We start from the raw sequence: 24,435 nt of genomic DNA, 5'->3' as shown, positions 1-24,435 counted from the left end.
TCTCTCTACAGATTTTGGTTACGTGTTCTATTTAGCAATAACATGTAGGTAAATAGAAGTTCTCAATGTCATTATAAGCCTGGTCACCATGCTTATTTCCAAGTTGGTGGTACGCCTCAAGTTCTACCCACACTTCCTCCCAATGCTCATTCACTGCCAAATCGACTCTGGGTTTTTATTCACCTGTCAGCACCATTATTCACTTAAAAAGTCTTACGGGTAGTATATAAGCTGTTTACATGGTTATAAACCCCTTTCTGCCAGAGGACACAGTGACTCATTACAATTCAGTTGCAGCAAAGAGGTTGAACAGAAATTCTATACAAAAAAAAAAAAACTCCTCTTGTCTATTTCCATCCTCCTTTCCCAATTTAGCTTGAGCTGACAAGCTAAGCCACACTGGAGCAGAAGAATGAGAAGCAATATGCAGTAACCATGGTTACCCAAAAAGTAGTTAAAGAGACCTGCGTGGATCAGCAGAAATCCCAGCAAGACACGCTGCTGGTTCTGCTGCTTTTGTGAACGCTGGGAGAAGCATGTTGGAAAATGTAATTATTTCCCTGCAATTTCACTCTCTGTCACCTAGTGCTTATTTACAGAATTAACCATTCCCGGTGTATCTGCAGCCTTGGCATCTGTGAGCAAATCGCTTGTGGGTGGAACGTTAAGTAATTATAATAATCAGTGGAAATGGTAATGTTTTTGGGGAACTAAAGGCCAAATATTTTCTGGCGCCCTTCGCCCACTTTCCACCGACCGTATTATTTTACCATGTCCCAAACTGTCATACCTGCCAACTAAATCCAATCCAAGTCAACAGGGTGATAAGAAGCCAAAGTTTTTTTTGGTTCCCTTCTCCTGGTTTGGCAGCTTCGCAACTTTGGTATAATAGAGTAAGATCTTCATTCGAAGCCTCAAACTTTTTCAATGTTGACCATGTAAAATGTAAAATAAATGTTCAATTAAACATTGGTGTAGCATACAACTAGTAATTGAAATTATAGGGTTGAGGCAAAATAGCAGTTTTCAACATAATGGTATCGTTCTTCAGTCAGTGACAGATTCATTATGCACAGAGGCTCCCTAATGTTGTATGGTCAGTGGCAGATTTTCCATTAGGCCCAGGGCAGCAAAAATGTCCACCCCCATTTACATTTGCCACGGTCTCTGGCCTGATGGGAAGTCACTTACATATGTCGGGCGCCTCCTTGCTGTCCCCTTTCTGCCGCCCTCCTCCTCCTTCCAATTCTCAGCGTCAAATGACGCCACGGACATCACCACGCGGCGTCACACGGTGTCTCGTTGCCATGGCAACGAGAAGGTGTGGCGTCAAATGACCTCGCGACATCACGTTACCATGGCAACGAGATGCCTTGTGACGCCACTTTGCAAATCAGAAGGAGGAGGAGGGCGGCAGCAAGGAGGCGGCCGGCATATGTAAATGCTTAGGGGAGGCGGATTTCGAAATCCGCCGCTGTGTATGCTCTATAAAGAATTGCTTATTTCCCGTTCACCATTCATGGTGGTGACACGTATGGGCAGCTTTGCCCATCAGACTTGAGTAGAACAGAAATTAAAGTCTTCAGGTGTCCTACAAAAGGCTCCTCCTCGCCCCTGCAGACAATTTGTTTTTCTGCCCCCAGCAGATTAGGTTTATTATTTTTTGCCTATTAACCAGGATGACCAGGGTAGTTCCTCCAGTGGAGGAGTAACATAGTTAAATAGTTACATAGTAGATAAAGTTGAAAAAAGACATCCATCAAGTTCAACGTATGCTAAATTTAGACGACAGATACTTTATCCTGTATTTGTACATACAGTATATTGATCCAGAGGAAGGCAAACACAAAACCCAGTGAAATCTCATCTAATGATATCTCATAAGGGGAAAAATAAATCCCTTCCTGACTCCAAAGAGTGGAAATCAGATTTCTCTTCTGGATCAACATCCTTCCCATGTTTACTTATTCGGTATATCCCTGGATGCGTTTCCTTTCCAAAAAGATGCCCTACCTTTTTTTAAAGGTATCTTTTGTATCTGCCTTCACAGTCTCCATGGGTAATGAATTCCACATTTTAACTGCCCTTATGGTAAAGAACCCTTTCCTTTGTTGCTGGTGAAATCTCCTTTCCTCCAATCTTAAGGGATGACCCTATGTCGTTTGTGCGAATAGTTCTTTTGAAAGCTCCTTGTATTGTCCCCGAATATATTTGCGTATAGTTCGCCAATGCTCCGTGTCGTGTCATGAGACCGCTATACAGAGGACTGAAATGACCAGGGCAGATCTCAGAGGAACTTGAGCAGCGCAGTGTGAAAGATGCCCCACGTGGAGAAGCGCATGCCATCGCGACAAAATGTAAGAGCCCCAAACCGGATATAACATCAGAGTACCGAAAGTGACAACCGGGACCGGAAATGACAAACATGAAACAGAGGCTTGTGGGGGCTATAGATCACCAAACTAGGGCAGTAGATTACTGCTTGTGAACTCTGGAGAGGGCTGTGTGTATGGTGTAGCTATGGAGAACTACACAGCCAAGGTGTCGCTGACACAACTTTCTGGGTGAGTACTAGCTCAAAGCATTAACAAACAGAGGTTCATAGACATTACTGATATGTAACTCCTTTTCCTAATGTTACTTTTATGTCTGAAGTGATTATTCCCATTGTGTTATATTATTATGACACGTATATTACTGCTGTGAAGCGCTGTGTGTCCTGGAACAGGATTACACATTTTCTGTCTCCCTTTGCAGTTTTGACTATTCCTGTCTCCCTTGTTCAGCTGCCTGTAATTCCCCCTGTTCCAGCAGCTAGCTGCATGTGTAAAGCAACATTATTGCTACATTTGCCCTTCACACAGTTCTAGTCGGTTGCCCTGACAACCTTCCAATCCTCATATAAAGAAGATTGGTTCAATCCTACTCCCCTGCCTTTATAACAGTTACTTTGGTCCTTAGACCCTTCCTGCTTGTCACAGGAACATGTGCTTTAGATCTAACTAGCTGGGTTAGTGAGTACATGCTTCCTCCATTTCACCCCCTGCAAGGCCATCCTTTTATACCGTCCCCCCATAACAGAGCACCTTCACATAGAGAAGCACTCTCTCACCACACATTACCATCTGCAAGTACCATTTATATTTGTTTTTGACTCCTCCGTTAAAGTTGAAGAAAATAAAAGGACTCTCAAAAGGGGAGGAGTTAAACCACTGGACTCACTCACATCCCAAATGTTATCCTGGTTCCAGAAGACTATGTATGTAGATGACGCTATATAAATAAAGCCATACATACATACACACATGTATGTAGGTATTATTTGGAAACAGTAGGACTGTAGGACTTCCAGAAGAGGAAACATCAAAGTTAGCAGTGGTAGCATTGCATCAAAAAAAAAAAAGAATGTCAGTGGGCTAAAGATCTGTGCAGCCTGCGACAAGCCAGTATACAGCCTTTTCCTTCGGACTAGCCACACCCCCTCCAGGATGTTTACGAAGGTGCTGATCACGCTATTGGCAGAAGCAAAAAAACAAGGCATGGAAGTCTATCCAAAACCTAGACGAACTTGCTTATAAGAGCCTGGGACAGGAATCAACTATGGATGCACATCACGGCAGTCTTGCAGTTAGTGTTAGGTCATGGATGGCTAATAAATCAGGAGAAAAGTCAGCTAACTCCGGTGCAGTCAATCAATTTCCTGGGGGTGCTGTTTCAAACTAAATAAGTTGTCTTACTACTACATGACAAGGTTCAAGACATGACACACAGGGTATGAAAAGCAGAGTCACAGCAACGGATCCTATTGGGAAAGATGACTGCTATCCTCAAGGTAATAAAATGGGCAAGGTTTCATATGAGACCATTACAAGAGAATTTCCTAAGCTACAGGAATGGAGATTCAAAGGACTTAGGGCAAGAGATCTCATTGTATCAAGACACCAGATAAACCTGCAAACTGGAGTTTCGCTATCATTCGCCAGTCAGGTGATTATTACAACAGACGCAAGCATGACAGGCTGGGGAGCTCACCTAGGCGAAAGAACAGCATACAGTATGGGAATTGGCCAGCTCAATACAAAACATGTCACATCAATTCTCTGGAGCTGAAAGCAATCGAGGAGGCCTCTCACGCTTTCAAAAATATATATACACAAGATTGAGAGGTCTTGATAAAATCAGACAGCCGTACGGCAGTAATGTATGTACAGGGACAAGGTGGAAACAAGAAGCAAAGGATTGATGTCGCTAACAGCAGCCGTCCTAACTTGGGCCGAGATTTATCTGGACAGATTGACAGCAATGGCAGGAGAAGATGACGGCCGATTTCCTGACCTGACGAACTGCATGCAGGAGAATAGGCTTTGAACAGGTCAAGCTTTCAGCAGATATGGAAGTGTTGGGGTCAGCCAGAAGTAGATCTAATAGCCTCCATTTCCAACAGGAAAGTACCTCTTTTCTGCTCCAAGATGGACCATCCTCAAGCCTTCTAGGTGGATGCCCTGAGTTTCCCATTGAACCAGTTTGGCATATATTTCACCGCCCCAATTCCACACATTCCAAGAGTATAGAGAGGGACAAGGCAAAGATGAGAGCCATCTTATCTGACCTTACCTAATCAAGAGGAGCATGGTACACTCAGGTAGAACGCATGGCGGTAGACAGACCATGGAAACTACCACAGGTGCATGGTCTTCTGGAGCAAGGACCAATAAAACCCCCGAATGCAGAGAAGTTGGCACTAACGGCATGGTGATTCAATGGCAGCTGTTAAGAGGAAATGGCCTTCCAGAGAATACAACTGAAACACTGATCCTTGTCAGAAAGGAGTCAACTTCCAAGGTATACTACTGGGTATGATTAAGATTCCTGCAGTGGGGCAAGGAAAAGGATCAGAACAGCGTTAACCCTTCTTCTGCGGCAATGGTACAACCTCCGTTTGAGCCATTAGACGACCTATCAGTAACTATGCTAACACAAAATACGGTGTTCCTTGTCTCGTGACGTTGGATAGAAGAGTGGGAGAATTGCAGGGTGTCATTTATATCCTGCAAAGATAGCCTTGTTATATATCAGGACAAAATTGTTCTAAGACCTGTGACCTATTTCCTACCAAAAGTAGTGTCAGTTTTAATCTAAATCAAGAGATTGTCCTGCCTTCTTTTATCCCATAACCAAAGAATCCCATAGGTAGAACAGCTACACAAACTGGATATGATGAGATGTATGACGTATTATCTAATGCGGGTACATCACGTCAGAAAATTGGACAGGTTGTTTGTCCTTCCAGAAGATACCAGAAGGGGGCAGGCAGCATCAAAGGCTATGATTGCTCACTGGATCACCACCTGTATCCAGGATGCATACAGACATAGAGGGAGACAGGTTCCTGAAAGGTTAAGAGCTCAATTAACGGCTACATTATGAGCTCTAAAGGCACAAGCTACAGTAGGAGTTGTGGTCATCATTCCACACATTTTTGGAAGCCACTCCTCAAGCTTTGGACGGAGGGTGTTACAAGCAGTGATACAATAAAATTGACATAACGTAATTAGTGTCATCTGTGTTTTCTTTTTCTCTAGTATAACATATATTTTTCCCAGACATAAATACATAAGGAGAAAAAGAGTTCTCCTAAAAAGATCCCCATTCACTGCACAGCAAAGCTGAAAGTAATAATCATGGTTCAAATACCCACTAGAAATGTGATAGAATTAGCTGTAAAGGGTACAATTAAGTAACCGCTCCCAGCACTGTGTGAGGACAGTTACCACTAAAAGCAAATAGGCAAAATAATAGATACTTTAATCTTCAGCAAAGTCGACGCAATAACACTCAAACTACCATAAAAACAATTAAAACACATATAAGGGGTGACTTAGGGTTCAGGGATGTCTAGGGATAAATCCAAAATAATGCAATATACATCCCCTAACCAGATGCTCTGATCGTTATTGTGATAGCGCCAGCCCCTTATGCGCGAAACGTAGGTCGGGCATGACGTCATCGCGTTGACGTCGTGTAGGAGGAGCCAAGGGTGAGATCGTTCCTGATCGTTTTTGACAGGGTGGGAATAGCTGGGCTCAAATCGTGCAGGTTATTTGCTTGTATTGAGTGCACTGCACCCTATTTTGGCTTTATTATGCTAGTACCTATTATGGGATATACTATACCGATCTGCATATTACAATAACTATATGTTTACACTCGGTGCACTGCACCTTATGCTGTTTGCACTACGATTATCACCAACTATGAAGTGATTCACAGCATTCATTTATCGGTCTTCTGTGTACCAGCACACCACCCTGAGACAAGAGGGATAATTATTATATGCTAATTACCTCTATTCACCCATTGTGTCTCACAATAAAAGCTGTGCTCAGAAGTAACCATGTGCTGCTTGATTCTTCACTGTGACATATGGTGTGAGAAGTGGGATTCTGAGTGGCCCCTGCATCCAAAGAGCAACAAAAAAAATGGAGATTTTTTCTTCTCAGTTCTTGTAGCAACAGGCCCAGGAAGCCAAGAGGCAAACCCAGCAAACAGAATGGCTGATTAAGCAGCAAGAAGAAAACAAGGCCCAGCAAGCAGAGAGGCATGCCCAGCAAACAGAAAAGCTCCACCAAATGCTGGCTTCATGTCTGGCCGCAGTCAGACCAGAGCTTCCAAATCATTTGCCAGCGATGCTGCTTAAAATGAAGCCAACAGAAGACCCAGAGGCATTCCTCATAACGTTGGAAAGGGTAGCCACTGCCCAAGGCTGGACAGTCGATCGCTGGGCCATGGATTTGGCTCCATTCCTCATAGGTGAAGCTCAGGCCGCATACCAGGCCCTAACAACAGACAAGTCCATGGACAATAAGGGGCTAAAGGCCGCCATTCTGGATCGCCTAGGCCTCACCCCAGATACCTACCGGCAGCGATTCCGGACAATAAAATACATGAACAGAGACAGACCCCGGGTCATAGCACACCGCTTAATGGACATATGTACCAGGTGGATACAACCAGAGCAGTGTACCAAGGCAGAGATCCTTGAACAGTTTATCTAGATACTGTCCCCTTCCTCCCACTCCTGGGTAAAAAGGCATGCTGCCACTTCCCTGGAGGTATCGGTCCGATTGGTGGAAAATGTTCTTGGGAACAACGACCAAAAGGATAGCTTGGATCTGCCAACGCAGAAGCCATCTGCTTCTGGTGATGACAGAAGAGGGAAACCAGACAATCGAGGATTCTACCACCCACCAGCTTGTGGTCACCAAACAACCCCAACAGTAGCCCCTTTCCCACAGCGAAGGGGTCCTGATGCTAATACTCGCCAGGATGTGCATCCAGCATCAGAAGTAATCGGATCACCAAAGGAAGGACGCTCCGGAGGTCGCCGCCCACAGGACCCTCTGAGACCACCCGTTGGAGAGAGGAATCCACAACCACCCCAAACAGAAGATTCCTTCTCACAGCGGAATGGTGTGAACGCTGGTCCCTGTCTAGATGCTCGTTGTACTGCAGAGTTTACCGAATCGGGGGAAGATGAGATGGATTGCTCATATAGCAGGACCTTTGTCATTGCTTCTCTCCAAGGGAACCACGAGCCACGGTTGGTCCCAGCATTGGTCAATTGGAAGACATTCAAAGCTCTGGTTGACTGGGAATCTGGAAAAAACCTTATCCTACAGGGTCTACTCCCAAGTGAACTAATATCCCATGACTCCCCATGGAGTATCGAGTTTATCTATGGTGATACAAAAAGATACCCAACTGTGTACATCCTCCTTCCGGTTAACTGTTGAGAGGCTATGCTCCTAGTAAGAGTCACTCCCTGGCTCCCGTTCTGCTTGGCCGAGACTGGTCCTACGTTTCGACTTTGTTTGCCCCTGCTCACAAGGAGCCTCCTTCTCCTGTATAAGTGAAGCCCGGGGACCTGTTTCCCTTTTCAACAGAGATGTTCCCCCCATAGACATCGAGTCCCAAAGACTCATAAACAAAGACGTTCTGAAAAAGATTACTGGTTAACAAGGTCTGGGACAAGGTCTGGGACTCCAGGTAACCTTAGTCATGAACACAGACTATATGTGGCCATCAAGTCCCAATCGGAGATCAGTTAACCTTAGAACAAAGGGCAGACCTACTGGAATTGTTTAACCAATTCACAGATGTTTTTTCTGAGTTTCCAGGGCAGACAGATTTAGTGTCCCATAGGATTGAGACAGAACCTGGGGTAAAAGTACGGTGCCATCCCTACAGATTGCCGGAAGGCCGCAAAGCCCTTGTAGAGAGGGAAGTACTAGAAATGTTGGACTTGGGTGGGATTGAGGAGTCCAACAGCGAATGGTGTAGCCCTATAGTCTTGGTCCTTAAGAAAAAAATTAAAAGGAACAAGCACACGACTCATAGTGTAGTATAAAAATATATAGTGCATATTTGTGAATGGTAAGTATTACACGTACAAGAAATCAGTTCTTTTGAGCATTTCATGCAACATATGACATGGGTTATCACAGTAGATCCACGTCTACTACGGAGGAACAGCGTCGTCAGCTGGTGTACCCGATAGCCACGGAACACTCTGAAGTAACTTCCTATTATGGGAAGTATAGTGTGGATATCCTCGACAGGTAAGGATTGCTGCTTCTCAGGGACCACAGTAGCAGGGTGTATCCAGAGAGCCAGAGTTGACACTACCGGCGAAGTGATTGTAATCCTCCAGCTCTGTGCTGCAGTGAGCGGCGGCTAGTGACATCACCGCTGCGTATGCAACAGGACGGCAAACAGTCAAGAAGCTCCAATTTACACAGCAGGCAAAGTTTTTTTTTAGAGCTGTATAGATAAGGTCAAATCAGGGACTTTTAGAGTTCAAGTCCACATCCATATCCAACGCGTTTCCTAGAAATTAATCTACTAATAAAAGACTGTTGCATGACAAAAGTTCCTGGTGCCCATTATTCCAGAACCTTGCTACTGTTCCTCATCGCCCAGCCGCCTGGGTTACATTATTAAGACTTCTTCCTCATATTAGAGAGGTAAAGAGAATATTCATAAGTGATAGTGTTAGGAATTGCCGAAAAAGAGGGCTAACCTTGACCTGGTCTGCAATCTTACAAATTATTTCCCATTAGGCCCGGCCTAGGGCGTCATACTTCCCTCCCTTCCCCGCCCCCCCCACCCCCAAATACAGAGGTCCCGCTCCATTCCCCACTGATTGCCGGAGGGGAGCGTGAGGCCTCTATAAAGTTCTTACATTCTCCTTCGTGCCGCCCTCCTACTTCAACCTCGCGTTGTCAAATGACTCTGCGGTATCACATTGCCACGGCAACGCAACGCCATGTGATGTCGCAGCATTATTTGATGTCGAGATGCTGAAGGAGGAGGCGGCCCGGGTGGCACCAAAGTAATTGCCTATGAGCGGGCAGATTTGTTAATTCCCCACTGGATGTAGCATTGGGGTTCTCTGTCTTTTGTTTATACATTGTCACATACCCAATACCACTCTTTTTTTTTTACATAAACAAATATATATATGTAGCCAGGTCTCCCCAGCACGCCCGCACCCCCCTCACCTGACTACCGATCGCGGGGGCCGCCGCGTCCAATGGCGGCTCCGTTCGGCGATGGCAGGGGAGAGGGCGGTCAGGTCCCGGCTCGGGGGTTGCCGGGGACACGTGCGGCCGGTTGCCAAGGCCGCACGCGCGTCTCAGGGCTCCCGGCGCTCCCGGAGCCGGGCGGATAGGGCGCCGCCATGTTGTGCCGGGTCGCGCATGCGCAGTAGGTCCCCGGCGGCCCAGATAGCTCGCGCATGCGCAGGGAGAACCCTAGCGCCAGGGAGCAGTTGCGTGAGGGCAGGGAAAGCGCAGGAGAGTCGCGCGATAGTAGGGATAGCTAGTGAGAGGTTGTGGCGGCCATTAGGGGTTAGTGCAGGCACAGGAAAGGAGCGCACGCGGCCCCAATGTTATTGTAAGGGCCTCGGGACGACAATTCCCATGAGGCTTAGGGCCAGGCACACCAGGTGGTACAGTGTGGCCAATGAGGGCCAAGAGTCTGAGAGGAATTGGATACATTTCGCGGGCAGAGAGCTGCGTAGTCAGTCAGAGCAAAGTCAGAGGAAGGAGCAGACAAGGGAAGGAGGTAGGGTGCAGGAGAGAGGGACTCCCCTGTATTAGGCCATCACCCCCTTGGTCCAAGATAGCTCTGAGTTACCCTATGATAGGAGTGTTGCCAGGGACTGCCTTAGAGTAAGGGACCCTGTCACTCCAGTAGTTGGAAGTCTGCAGTTAAAAGAGTTGGATTCAGGGAGCTGTGAGGGAAGGAAGGGTGCGGGGAGCGAGTGCAGCTCCTGCCCCACATAGGTACCCACACCCCAGGTAGGCTCCAACTCCCCACTAGTTGGGTGGGTAAGTGCTTAGGGAGGCCCAAGATAGGGACGCTGCCCTTAGCATAGAGTGCTGCCTTGTCAGAGTCACGGCTGTTAGTGCTGTGAGGTCTGACAGGCAGGCACCTTGTTGCGCAGCACGTTGGCTGCAGCCTCCAGTGAGCTACAGCTTGCTGCTGTAGGCGCTGGGACTAGTTAGACAGTAGTGAGGCTGAAGGGACTTGGGTAGTAAGGGGAGAGGGACAGGTCATTACCCCCTACCGGCCATAGGAGTTCCCCAAGCCACTGCAGGTTGCTGAACTACAGGGACAGGCCCTAGGTTAGGGTTCCTGTCACGTTAGTACCACTTAGATAGATAGGGACACAGCGGCTGCTGCTGTTCCTGTGGAAGCGGTTGGACCCACGTTGGGGTCCACAGAGACGGTTCCAGAGTGGGACCACCCTAGCAGTCCGCACGTGCAAGGAGTTCGGTTGGAGGATCAGACGGATTCATCACACGTCTGACCCTTTGAGAAGATTGTTGCTGACCCGAGCACCGGAGTGCTCGGCAGGTATTATACCATCATATGTGCACCAACAGGCCTAGAGGTTCTTAGTGACTGCGCAGTCACCCATTGACTATCTCTGTAGGAGTACGGGACATTGGGTGGGGTTCTTGGGACACTGGGTGGGATCACCTAGTGTTGGGGAATCGTCCTGCGAGACGTCACTGTTAGTGTCTCCTAGTGAGAGGGACACAGGTTATTATTATTTGTTAAGTAAAGTCATTAGTTATATAATCACTGTGTGTGTGGTTTCTGAGTGGGTTCCTATGTTAGGGTCATTCTACACTTCCCTAGAATCCTACATAGGTGGAGGCGCTGAAAGAAGATACGTTCCAGAGGATTCACCCCAGGCTCTCACTAGCGGAGGCTCAGACCTCCTGTGAGCCTGCAGGTATATGCACCACACCGGTAACACCGCATGTTCTACTCACCCACACTATATATGCGATTGGGTGGGGTGGAATACCCGTTACATATGTATATAGTGAGGTGGGTCAAGGTTTGAACTTACAGGGGTTGTGAGTGATTTTAATTGGTAAACAATTGTTTGGAGGTCTGTGACCCTCCTCCCTGTTTCCGAGCTTGCTCTGCCTACGTTTTAAATAACAAGTCCTGACATGCAGCTGTGAATAACCCGTCTATTAAGAGGTAAGGAGAACGCTTGCAGAGATAGTGTTAGGACTTGCACAATCAGAGGGCTCACCGTGACCTGGTCTGCAAGATTACACATGCTTTGGCCAAAGAATGTAACCAAGTGACCCGCACTTATGAGAGAAGAAAAGATACGTATTTAACTATATGATTTGCCATGTTGGATTGGGGATCTGTCTTTTGTAGGTAGCAGATATTATTGCACCTGTTAACCCAGATGCATTATTTAAAAGTAGTGCTACTTAATACAATGGTTAAGGAAAAGACCGACATGGTATTTTTAACTCGCATTAACTGGCGTAATAATGTCTGCTACAACTGGAAATCCTAAATTCCAGAGACACTGTGATCGTCGGTCGGCGCAGCTCTCATTCAGTGCTGTGAGGAGCCTGCTTTTAGTTACTTACATGTGAGTAAGTTATGTATGTTTGTGTGTCCTCTAATACACATTTCTGCCTTTGAATCTGGTGCGCTGTGTCTTTTCTCTATTTGTTGAAGATCTTGTGAAGGACATATACATATATATATATATATATATATCTGACGTTGGAATGGGAAATTGTTCACGGCGAAAAACTGCTGGCATTCAGCTACAAACGGGTCCTCCACCGTAGCCAATCTGCTGCTGGCTGCTTCTACAATATGGTACGTTTTAGGGGTTTTAGTGGTTACGGTATGGGGTTAACTTTAGTTTTTTTTTTAGCAATTAGGGTAGGGGATTAGTTTAAGGGCTTTTAGGGTAAGGGTTAAGATTTTTAGGGTAGGGGTAGCATTAGGGGTTAACAATAAGGGGGTTTAGGGTAAGGGTTTAAAGTTAGTGACGTCTCACCACCAGGACACTCATCCACCTGCCACTTCACCGCTTAGGTGAGTTGCGGCCAAGCGCTGGCGGTCAATTTGTTCACAATGACACGGCCACAACCAAATGTCTTAGAGTCAGACCATCAGACATCAACCTCCAAAGGCCAAAATGAATGAGACGGACGCCAGAAAATCAACAGTTGACAACACTAAGTGATACATAAGGAATTCATTAACCACAATGCTGCTCCTATAGCAACACGCTATAAGGACATTCATGCAAAATGTGAAGTGTGCAGAAGAAAACTGGCAGCTCCACAATAGACCCGGGTACTTAGCCTGATTTTTTTTGTTTGTAATCATTTTGGGCTTTAGGTTTTCAGAATATGAAGGGGCTGGTGTGGGATTTTGGAATGTAAGGTTCTGATTTCACAAGCCTGGTTTTGCTAATCTCTAATCTTAACTAAAGTTGCTAAAGTTAAGTGAGGTTATAAAAGTCAGATTTCGGAGGGCTATTTGTCAGTTTCCCTACTGCAATAATGCAGCAAAACTAGTACCAAATGATATTTACTCGTTACGTTTTTAAAATTGCACCCGGAGATACCTACAAGTATTTTGTTAGGCTTTTAATTGGAATTAAACAACGTGCACAAAAGAAGGTACTGTATTTGCTGTTTATATGATTACTAAATGTTAATTACATGATTTATGAATAAAAACAGAAGGCCGGATGATTTTCAAAGTACCTATTATGTCTTTTTCATTTTTGTAATGACCGCTGCTTTGGCAAACCAGCAGGGCGAATGCTTTAATGCTGTGTTTAATTACATATCATATGCAAAGTGTGTCACCATAGGAGTCTCAGAGGGAAGCCCTGCACAGAAATATCTACAGCAGAGCAACAGCTAAAAAAGAAGGTCGCACATCAACAGAGAAGGAGCGTGGAGAGAGAGGGACACAAGCTAGACAAGGATGAGGGAGAAGACCCCTGCCAGTTTGGGTTTTGCTGCCGATTGTTGGTTGCTATAGCCCTGCATCGGGAGGTTTCTGCATAAGGTTAACGACTTCCCCACACGGAAAGTATGAACACTTCTAATGATACCCAAGTGCAACACCGCATCTGGCTGGAGCTGGCACGGTGTTGCCCGGTGGCTAGTAAATGTATTTCCTGCAGTCACTACTGTATTCTGCAATCTGGAGATCTGATGAAGTTCCTCCCCTTTGTCTTTCTCCTCACTCATCCCACTTTACAGCTCATCTTCAGTCTAAAAACCGGTCACTAAACTCAAAAGCATAGGACATCTGTGTACAGAGGTCTCACATCTTGTGTACAACTTTCTGTGCACACCTTACAGCCCATGCACTACAAAGCAAAACCATTATTGGTACAAATATAATACACCCCTGAAGAAATATATACCATTATATCTAATGTGTTTCAGCATAAAATAGCCCCCCCTCCATCTCAATTAGTGTTACATAGTATAGAGAAAAGTGCGCGCAGTCTCAATAGATCTCCTTGATTAAGAATACGTGGTCTCCCTCTGCAGCTTTCACTCTCCCGTGATCAGCGGGGTGGAAATGAAACATGCAAATAAAAAGAAAGCGCAAGAAAGGGAAAAAACACACAGTCAGTAAAGATAATAACCTTTATCTCAAACGTAGTAAAAATGCATAGTAAAATTCACGTCATAAAATAAGGATCCACATGAACCCACAAATCCACAATAACAAAGCACTAACGGGGGGTCCCTGAATCAAAAACCCCTTGGTCTAATGGTGAAAAAAAGTCCAGGGATATTGCTGGATGTTACCACAGCTTACATTGGATTCAAGCAGAGACCGCACCCCATGCAAAGTAAGGGAAACACCGCAGTCGGCCGAGCACCCGTCGTCACGTCCGCTCCCCGCGGCGTGATGACGTCACTTCTACGCGAAACGCGTAGTGCTCGACCGACTGCGGTGTTTCCCTTACTTTGCATGGGGTGCGGTCTCTACTTGAATCAAATGTAAGCTGTGGTAACATCCATCATTATCCCAGGACTTTTTTTCACCATTAGACCAAGGGGTTTTTGATTCAGGGACACCCCATTAGTGCCTTGTTAGTGTGGATTTGTGGGTTCATGTGAATCCTTATTTTATAAAGTGAATTTTATTATGCATTTTTACTAAGTCTGATATAAAGGTTATTATCTTTACTGACTGTGTGTTTTTCCCTTTCTTGCGTTTTCTTTTTATTTGAGTGTTACATAGTAACAGAGTAGCTACATAGTTACAGTTACATAGTTACATAGTAGATGAGATTGAAAAAAGGCACGTCTGTCAAGTTCAACCTATGCTAAATTCAGACGGCAGATGCTTATCCTATATTTATATTTACAGCTTTTTGATCCAGACGAAGATATTACATTAGTTTTAGGGGGTACTAACTGGTGCTAGGATATTTCCAGGTGCCATCCATATATATACTGTATATCAAACACTTTGCTTCTATTATCTTTTTCAGTGCTTTATGGGTATTCAATCTTGCTTTGTCGCATGTTAATGTGTTTTTCTAATAATCCGTTTTAAGTTTATTGCATCTAATGTATACTAGTTTAGTTTTACAATTTTCAGATCCTGTACAATGCAATTTACTTAATTACAAAGTGGGTCTTAAAACATACAAGGAATAAAAAAAAAAAAATTCGTTCCAAATACTATTTTCATACTAATTTTGCCAGATGTGATTTACTGCCCGGTCTGAAAAGATGCGACAAATCATATGTTACAGAAGTGCCCTATATAAAGTGACCCCTTCAATTCAGATAACTGGTTTAGGTTGATTTCTCATTCCAATGGATTGCACAAGAGTAAACTGAAATGAATGGTATAAAACGGAAATCGGAATCATAAAAAATAGACAATAGAAATCACGATTGTCCAAACATGTCCCTGGTAATTGGGAGCCTGGCAGTAGAATTCTTGTATTAGAGGGTAAACTTGATCAATCCCACAGTGTCTGCCCTGGGCTCATTACCATAAACCACTACTTATTTATATGTGGTCAGCTCATTGCAATGTTAAAGAGATCACCAAAAGCTTTCTGCCCATCAATACGAAGAATAGATTATTCATGTCTACTTCAGTTAGTTTAAAATCCCAGTCTAATCACCTGGATTACATGGGCCTAATGGGAAAATATGCAGCAAGCTAACACATAGAAAAATAGTCCCTCTGGACATCTTCCAAACTGAAGTGTCTTGCGCGTGTGACAGGAGGTGTACACCTACCATGGGAACATACAGTCTGACCACTACCAGGGAATCTGGATCAGGATTCTGAAATATTGTGTAGCAGGGGTAGCCAACTCCGGTCCTCAAGGGCCACCAACAGGTCAGATTTTCAGGAGATCCCTGCCTCAACACAGGTGGCTCAATCAGTGGCTCAGTCTTCTACTCAAAGAGTCAAAGACTGAGCCACTGATTGAGCCACCTGTGCTGAGGCAGGGATCTCCTGAAAATCTGACCTGCTGGTGGCCCTAGAGGACTGCAGTTGCCTACCCCTGCTGTATAGACAGGGTTGATCTATTTGCACAGTGTGACCATCTACGCGAACGTTCTGAACATGTATCATGTTGAACAGAATGGGGAAGAGGTGTGTTGGTGAACAGACTGAGTTATGGGCAACAATGGAAGAATGTTCCGTTTTTATTTTGTGCTAAATGTTAACCTTTCTCCACCAATGTTAGAAGCCCTCATTTATTGAAAGGTTTTCATTACTACTTATAAAACATGTTGTAAAAGGAACGCTGATCATAAACCAGGTTTTATAATAGTGCTATTAACTTGGTGAGTTCATGCACCGCATTTGATCATTTATTTTTAACTCTATTTTGCTTTCTAACTCTAATTTAACAGGGAGGACAGATGGACAGAAAATAAATGGGAAATGGGATGGGGAGAGGGTATCCGTATTCCTAAAGATATAGACAGGTCACTTGATAGTTACAGTATTATGTTTCAGGATCAGACAGATTACAAACCTTAAAAGTAAAGAAAGATATTACCTGAAGTGAAAATGCTATGCCTCTCGAGTGGTCTTTTAACCAAATGGGAACCGATCATCAAGCCTAAGTTATATGAGAGTTCCAGTGGAAAAGCAGACGGCAAATATAGTATTATTCAAGGGTGCCAAACGGTATCACATTTATAAGCATAGTTGTGGTGAGCGCAGGAAACCGTGAAAATGTATATGAATGACACTCAATTAGTGATAGGATACTTCAGAGGAAAAACGAAAAAAATGAATAATAAAAGTAAAAATATATCAAATAAAATACAAATTTGGGTAATGTTGAGGGTGAAAGTTGGCAGGAACAAATGATAACAACCATACTCACACGGACGAGTGTGAGCTCTTCACATCAAGGTATCTTTGAGTTCATAAGTCACCCCTCAGACTTGATTCTTAGGTTCTTACAGTAGTTGGCTGTATTAGTGGATAGTCTCTGTCCTTGCAGTGATCCAGGAAAGGATGACAATTGTAGTCAGGAATAAAATATATGAACTTTATTATAAACAAATGTAAGCATACATAACATGAATAGAAAAGCACGTCCAGCATTGGTAGCCGATAGGTGAAGTTTTCGGTGTACACTGAAGGCCACCGTAGCCCTTGCGAGTGCTCTGACGGAGGTCCTGCTGACCGGACGCAGAAGCAGGATGATACCACATCAAGTCTCAACTTGGCTACCAGTGCTGGAAGTGCTTATCTATTCATGTACGTAAGTTTATGTATACTTACATTTGTTTATAATAAAGTTCATATATTTTATTCCTGACTACAATTGTCATCCTTTCCTGGATCACTGTTAGCATAGAGACTGTCCACTAATACAGCCAACTAGGAACCTAAGAATCAAGTCTGAGGGGTGACTTACTGCACCGACACACTTTATTCGAGCAAATACCCGGTATGTACCTGGCAGATACCTGGAATGCGCCGCTCCTCACCTCTGACAAGCCCCGTTGCATTTGCCTTCCCAGCCTGGGTTCATGCCTTGCTGATGGGCGGCTGATCTGTTAAATGATAATGATTAGGATTTAATAGGCTGCAATGCTTCGCGTGTCTACCAGATGGCATAAATTCATGAATTGTAATGCAGTATATATATATATACTGTGCAGTATTGCAGCCAGCGGGAATAAAATGCTTCAATCCCTGCCTGGAAAATAACTCAATGCACTCGGGCAGAAAACAGTCACAAACCTCAATACACCCGGGTATACCCGAATTCGTGGGACTAGCCGAGCTCGAATAAAGTGTGTCGCCAGTGTACGAACTAAAAGATACTTTGATGTGAAGAGCTCACACTCGTCCGTGTGAGTATAGTTGTTATCATTTGTTCCTGACAACTTTCACCCTCATCATTACCCAAATTTGTATTTTATTTTATATATTTTTGTTATTTTTCGTTTTTCCTCTGAAGTAGTTTATCAGTAATTGAGTGACTTTCATATACATTTTCACGGTTTCCTGCGCTCACCACAACTATACTTCTACTGCCCTATGAGGTTCAAGGGAGGATCCTTTCCAGGTTGAGCTGCAGTTCTGTAAAGGGCCAGTATGATATTGTTATCTGGTTTTACATCTACATTTTTTATTTATCTAATGAATTTATAATTTATCGGTTGTTATATGTATCTAGATATAATTCAAAGGGAGCGCTGCAGTTACACCATAAATAGGTGTCACATTTATGTCTGCTGTCCCTCAATAGGCAAGTCAGTTTTTTCATTGCCATATTTTCCCCAATATTTTTTTTTTATAATGCAGTTGATGTTAGGTAAGCGGGGTTGGTTCCATGGACCCACCATGTCTCATAGGGTCGCCAAAAGGATTTGAGTTACCAAGTCATTGGGTTGGCAATCCATCACATCACTTCTACGGGCCATAAGGCAACAGGAAACAGATGTAGGGCTATATTTACTAAGCATTCTTCTGCCATAAGACACCCTCCAGCCAAATCAAGCCAACCTGTAATGTTCAACTTGACTTTGGCACCTTCTATTGATAAGTGGGTTGAGTACGGGTGGAATATCTATGCCTCTCAGAATACAGCTGAAATGACAGAACTCTATTTGGTATAATAACATGGTCTATTTCAGTTGCTTACTGTATTTCAAAGGGGCAAATAGTTTTTGTTATGTAGTAGGGTTGACATCTAATAGTATAGAATTTGCAATCTACAGCTGGCTTTGCATTGCCAAAAGGAGGAGAAGGCCAGCTGTGCCTGAAACAAAGTAAAAGCTGGCTTTGTATTTCCTTAGCACAGTTTTAGCTGTAGAAGATTTGTTACGCAGCTGGATAATATCTTGTTTTGTCTGTTTGTAATCTACTTTACACATGCAGACAAGTTTCTGAGTCTTCTTATTTTTTAAATGTACTCTTTGGTGAAGAGAATGACGTTATGGATTAAACTCTTCTAAAGACCCAAGGTGTATAAATAGACCATATAAGACCTGTGACATCAACCACTGGCCATGTCGTCGCTAAAAGTCTTTAAACATCTGTATTAAAACAATATTTGAATGTGTTGAAGACCCATCCGTGTGGGATTTTTGTCTATCCTGGTCTTTTAAAGAAGATTGAAGATTAACATTGATCTTCATTTGACTCCTTAACACACCGGAGCATTTCCAACCTACACAAGTTTAAACACAGTATAGTCTCAAACCCTGTATAATTTGGATATTAATAAAAACACTGAATGAAAACCTATGCCTAATGGTGAATTTGATGCTTAAGTCAATCTTGCCTCAATTACTTTACCAGAAGATTCATAGTTTAAAGCAGCAGTCTCCACCAAAATCATTTTTGTTTTGTCTACCTTATATGAACTTTGGGTCCTCCAGAACTGAACTGCAGCCCTCAAATCATCAGGAAGTCTCTGATTGCTGTGATCTTTAATGCTTTACTTTTTTTGCCAGTACTGGTAAGGAAAAACAAAGACGGCAGCCGGGTCACCCAATCAGAAGCTGCAAAGTCATCTTATATTAATGTCCCAGCTTTCTATGGTCTGCCACAGTAAAGCTGACACTAGTAGCCATATTGTTTCTCCCGGACAAGTATTCTTTTGAGGGATTTTTAACATTGAATATTTCAGGAATTGGGGGGGAGGGGGGGTGCTTCTAACCTGGAGTTATGCGATTCAGATCCGGGGAACCCCTTGCCGTTGAAAACAGCACAGATTGCTGCTTTAACAGATCATAGTGCCTATAATTGAGTATGGGGATGTAATGTTTGGTACTGCTCCCGTGACTCATCTGGACACTGTATACAGTTCTATATGCCAGTTTAGCATGTTGTATAACCAAAACAACTATCACTGTGATGTATTTACTGCATGAGGATGATGACTCCTGGAATCCAAACATAAGGCTCATTTTTTCTGCTTAATCTTTAAAAAACGTCCTGGCCAAGTTACCCCATGAACTGATCATCTTACTCATCCCAACTTGATCAGTTTTTTCATCCCAACTCACACCAACAGTACTACTTAAGAGCATCCGTCATTGCAGAATCCGCTAGACACCCAAGTGTCATAGAGACGCAATCTGACCTGTATTACCAGGCCCCACCTCTGAGAAATACTTCAGCTGATTTTATTGAAGTATTTAACACTTTTAGAAAAAGTAGGTTCATAACACTGTCACACATTAATCATGTCTGCAACTGTAATTGTTTGTTCTGTTAATTGCGCTGTTTTATTTATGTACAGTATTCGTAGGACATATTTGCAAATGAGATGAATATCATACGGATGTAACGGGTGTTAATGCTCCCGCTGACACAGCGGGGGACACACACAACGCGCCAATGGGAGCAGACAGCATTGTGAAAGAATTAGCCGCATGTCAGAAAGGGGCGGGGCTAATGCACCAGCCGGTGCCATAACGCCTGCTACAGCTATAATTTCCAGGAAAATAGAATTTAATTGTTACATTAGTATATAGAGTTTTCTTTATATTTTATATATATATATATATATATATATATATATATATATATACACAGTGTTCGACAAACCTATACATTTGCACGCCCCGGGCGAGTGGATTTAACATCGTGTCGAGCTCCTATTGGCCCAAGAAGCACACATGTGGTACTAGGTGGCGAGTAGATTTTTTTGTTCGGCGAGTAGATTTTTTGGTGATTTGTCGACCACTGTATATATATATATACACACATGCCATAATATATTTTGAGCCCTATTGCCTGATTATATATTAAAAATCGTAAGTCACAGAATGCGTTCATGTTTAAATAAAGGATAGCTACACTTTGCTCCTTGGTACTACAGGAGGTGTAGAGTATGCACAGTGGGAGTAATATCAGCAACTAGTATCAAACAACTTACTCTTTAGTCTTTGCACTCCTGTACTAGAATAGGCCCTTCACAGGCCTGTTACGTGTCACTAAGTTGAGTGAGCGTTGCTTTTTAAAAGGCTGTCTCACATATTTATAGCATTAGCGATATCATCAACTTCAATACAACCGCACTCTTTCACATCTAAGTACAGTATTCTCCAATAAAGGAACTTTGTTGGCCTTGGGCTCCCAAATCTCTTTGAGTCATTGAACCGAGACAGCTTAGAAGAGAAAGGTAATTGGCCCATGTTAAATCTGACCCAGGTTGTAAGCCCATGTTAGATATGGCCCAGGTTGTTAGCCCATGTTAAATCTGACCCAGGCTGTAAGCCCATGTTAGATATGGCCCAGGTTGTTAGCCCATGTTAAATCTGACCCAGGTTGTTAGCCCATGTTAAATATGACCCAAGTTGGTAATCCACGAAATTGAATGTCCACAGAGGTCAAGTATGAACTGGATGAACCTTCCTTTTTAACAAAAGTGGTTTCTCTGGTGGCTTTTGTCAGTTCATGCCTTTACAGCAGCCACTCTCCTGACGTGAGAGGTCATCTCCAAGAACTCAGGAGGCAGGTGATAACCCCTTCTGTCTGGAGATGTGCACAATTTATGTGTCAGTTCCTTTACCAATGGAGCAACCTGCAATGCATTTCTGGTTCACTTTAATCCCTGCAACGTCATGCTATGAAATGGCAGTAGATACATGGAAGAGACCCATAGCAGATCGCCGTGAATACACAAACTATTCAGACACATGGGAACCTTGAATGGGAAAAATAGGTAAGAGGTAGTACTTCAGGAAAACCTTTGAGGGCCAACAGGACTTTATTTGTTAATTAATTAAATCTGAAGTGTACTGGTAACCTGTTTACTGCTGATAGAAAGGGAACAAATCCCTGTGTGCACTCCCTCTACAACCCTGAGCTCCCTCGCAAATGCAGAAACACATGGTGTGTACTGTAAGTCCTATTTATATTGTCCCCATTATGAAAATCACAACTTTAGAACTTTTGCAATCTTGCGATTTAGGGTAAATTCAAAATCAAAACATGGCTAAGCCTATTGACCTCAATGTATGGCGAAGCGCCAGCAAACCTTAACTAAGCCGCAACTTTTTTCGTGCCTAAAAAGTGCCAATTTCGCATTGTTTGCGACTTCATGCGAAAGGTTCGCACATCTGTATTGAGGAAGGATGAGGCCAAGGTGCCTGGATGAGGACAGTAGGGTCACACTCACCCAACACAAAGTAAGGCAGCTCTGTGTTCTCCAGGTCATCAGCCACTGCGATCTCCCCCGGGAAGTCATTCCGGACAGAGAAGAGCAACTTGGGCTCAGAGGCTGAGGGGCTGTGCATGATGCTCAGGTCGTTCTCCCGTAGGAAGGGAAGAGCAGAGACTGTGATGCTCTTCATCTTGCACTCTAGATCTCTGGAGGAGTCCTCCCCACCACTTCTTGATATCAGGAGGCAACCGACCAGAAGCACCCAGAAAGCACTGGCAGGAGCCATCTTTGTTCTTCCAGCTGTTCCTCCTTTATGTGTATGCTTGCTGCAGGCACAGGCACACAGAATCTATCTGTTTTCTCCACACACACTATATCTGTATGGGCTATCTGCACACACACAACACACACACACACAAACAGTGTCTGTAAGTACAGTACTTAACACATGTCTATATTTGCTATCCACACACACAGTATCTCACTATTCCTCTCACTTTGCAGATGCACACAGATACTTATTATTCTTCTATACTCCTCACAAACATTCAATAAAGACACAGAAACCCAATTTTTTTTAGTATCCCATCAATTCAAACACAATTTCCCCCTGTGCTCCACGCAAACACAATTTGTCCCTACGCTTCTAAATGCAAACACATCATGTTATGCATTCCCTCGATGCACACACAGACGCACAATCTCTCTCTATCCCTATAGAGCACACGCACAATACATCTCTAAAATCCTTCACTGCAGGCACATACGCATAAAGACACACATCTCCCTCCTACCTGACAGTATCTCTATGTAACCCTCACTGCAGAAACACCCACAGTATGCATATATGCCCACAATACCTCCCTTTAACTCCTCACTGCACATAGACATGCAATATCTTTCTACTCCTCACATACAGGCGCACAGTAGCCCATTATAAACGCTCTCTATCCACAGACACATCTGCCTATCACCTCTCCCCATCAGTCATCCTTTATATTTCTTCCCCCTCCTCTTTCCTCTCTCCCTCCCTCTCTCGCTCTTTCTTTCTCTGCCTCTCGCTCTCCTTCTTTCTTCCCTGTTTCTCGTTTTTTTTTCCCTTTGCAAAAAGGAGAAGGAAGAAAGCCCTTTCTCCCAAGGCTCAGCAACAGAAGCAGCTCAGAGCAAACGCAGACCCCTAGCACGTCTGTGATTTCTTTTGTCTGTAGGCGGTAGGGATTGGAGAGAGATGAAAGGAGGATGAGAAAGAAAAAGAGGAGGAAGGAGGGGAAGAGGGAGGGATGGAGGAATGGAAGGATGGAGCGTGCTCTGAGTGACTATGGACGCAGCATAATCCTGCCTCTTACAAGGGCTGATGAATTCCAAGCACAGAACAAGGTGGAAAGAGGAGACTAACTGGGGGGAGTTTTCCTTCCCTGAAATTATTAAGACACGGGATGAGTTTGTGTTAACCCTCTTACCTTACACATCTTTCACCTGAAAGGTTGTGTATCAGCCCTGCTGTACCACCGGGTACCTGACAATACGTGCTATACAGATGCAAGTTCAGCTATTTGAACAGATATATATATATATATATTTAAGTGCACAGTATACAGACACAGAGCAGCTCTATATGTTTGTAAGCCATCCCAGAAGTTCTTAAAATTAATATAAAGTGAACACTATACTTTTATTTTGATGCCCCCAACATATAATAATATGTATTATTTTGAAATTGTAAATATATAGGAGACGGTACCTACTTAACCGTTAATGCATTTGTTTGCGCCAATGAGGAATTTGTCAGCTCTCAAGTTGCCGAGTACAATAAGTATATAAAGTAATTACAAAAATGATACTAAAGTAGCTACGCCTGTAGGTACAGTATGATCTGAGGGGTCTTGTGAATGAAGGTTTAATGTTGTGGGATTTTTCCTCTTCTGCAGATAATTCTTTCCTTTTTCTTTCCAAAACATATGGACACTGTGTGCAAGAAATGAAAGGATTTTTTTTCCTTTGGACTGAGGTTTCAGGATGTGTATCTCCGGGCACATTTTGCAATGGAATGTCAAGCTTTCCCTCTTACAGTATACTGTATGTAAAACACCATCAACTGATGCTCGTGGGCCCCCCGGGCAACTGCCCAGCGTGCCCATGCGTTAAGTCGTCACTGGGTATACTTCGTTTTAAGGACATTCACGAGTAAGTACATATCACCCAATAGGCAAACGGCAGCTCGCGCATGCGCCTGTCAGCACGTCCTGAACAGCAATACCGGCTCCCTACCTGTACCGAAGCTGTGCGCAAGCGGGGAGGCTATAGAGCCTGTTACACATGTGTTATTTACATCAGTTATGCACGTATATGACGATTGCAGTACAGTACATGCATCGATAAGTGGGAAAAAGGTAGTGCTTCACTTTAAGTACATTTCCGCTTTACATACATGCTCTGGA

At 43.8% G+C, this 24,435-nt stretch overlaps 1 protein-coding gene across 3 annotated transcripts in view; it reads right to left on the bottom strand.

Moving 5' to 3' along the window:
* Positions 1-24,435, bottom strand: part of ASTN1 (astrotactin 1) — a 117,717-nt gene that overhangs the window by 73,450 nt on the left and 19,832 nt on the right. For 2 of the 3 annotated variants that reach the window (XM_075616643.1, XM_075616642.1), the window contains exon 1: positions 22,013-23,288. The exons of the other annotated variant lie outside the window; for it this stretch is intronic. In XM_075616643.1, coding sequence (XP_075472758.1) covers positions 22,013-22,283 — 271 coding nt within the window. In that variant the 5' untranslated portion in view covers positions 22,284-23,288. Of the gene's footprint in view, positions 1-22,012; positions 23,289-24,435 lie in introns of those variants that run through there. 3 annotated transcript variants of the gene reach the window in all.

The sequence above is a fragment of the Ascaphus truei genome, chromosome 10 (genome assembly GCF_040206685.1).
Source record: "Ascaphus truei isolate aAscTru1 chromosome 10, aAscTru1.hap1, whole genome shotgun sequence".
Lineage (NCBI taxonomy): Eukaryota > Metazoa > Chordata > Amphibia > Anura > Ascaphidae > Ascaphus > Ascaphus truei.
Note: the sequence above shows the minus strand (reverse complement) of the source record. Positions and strands in the feature narration are given on the sequence as shown.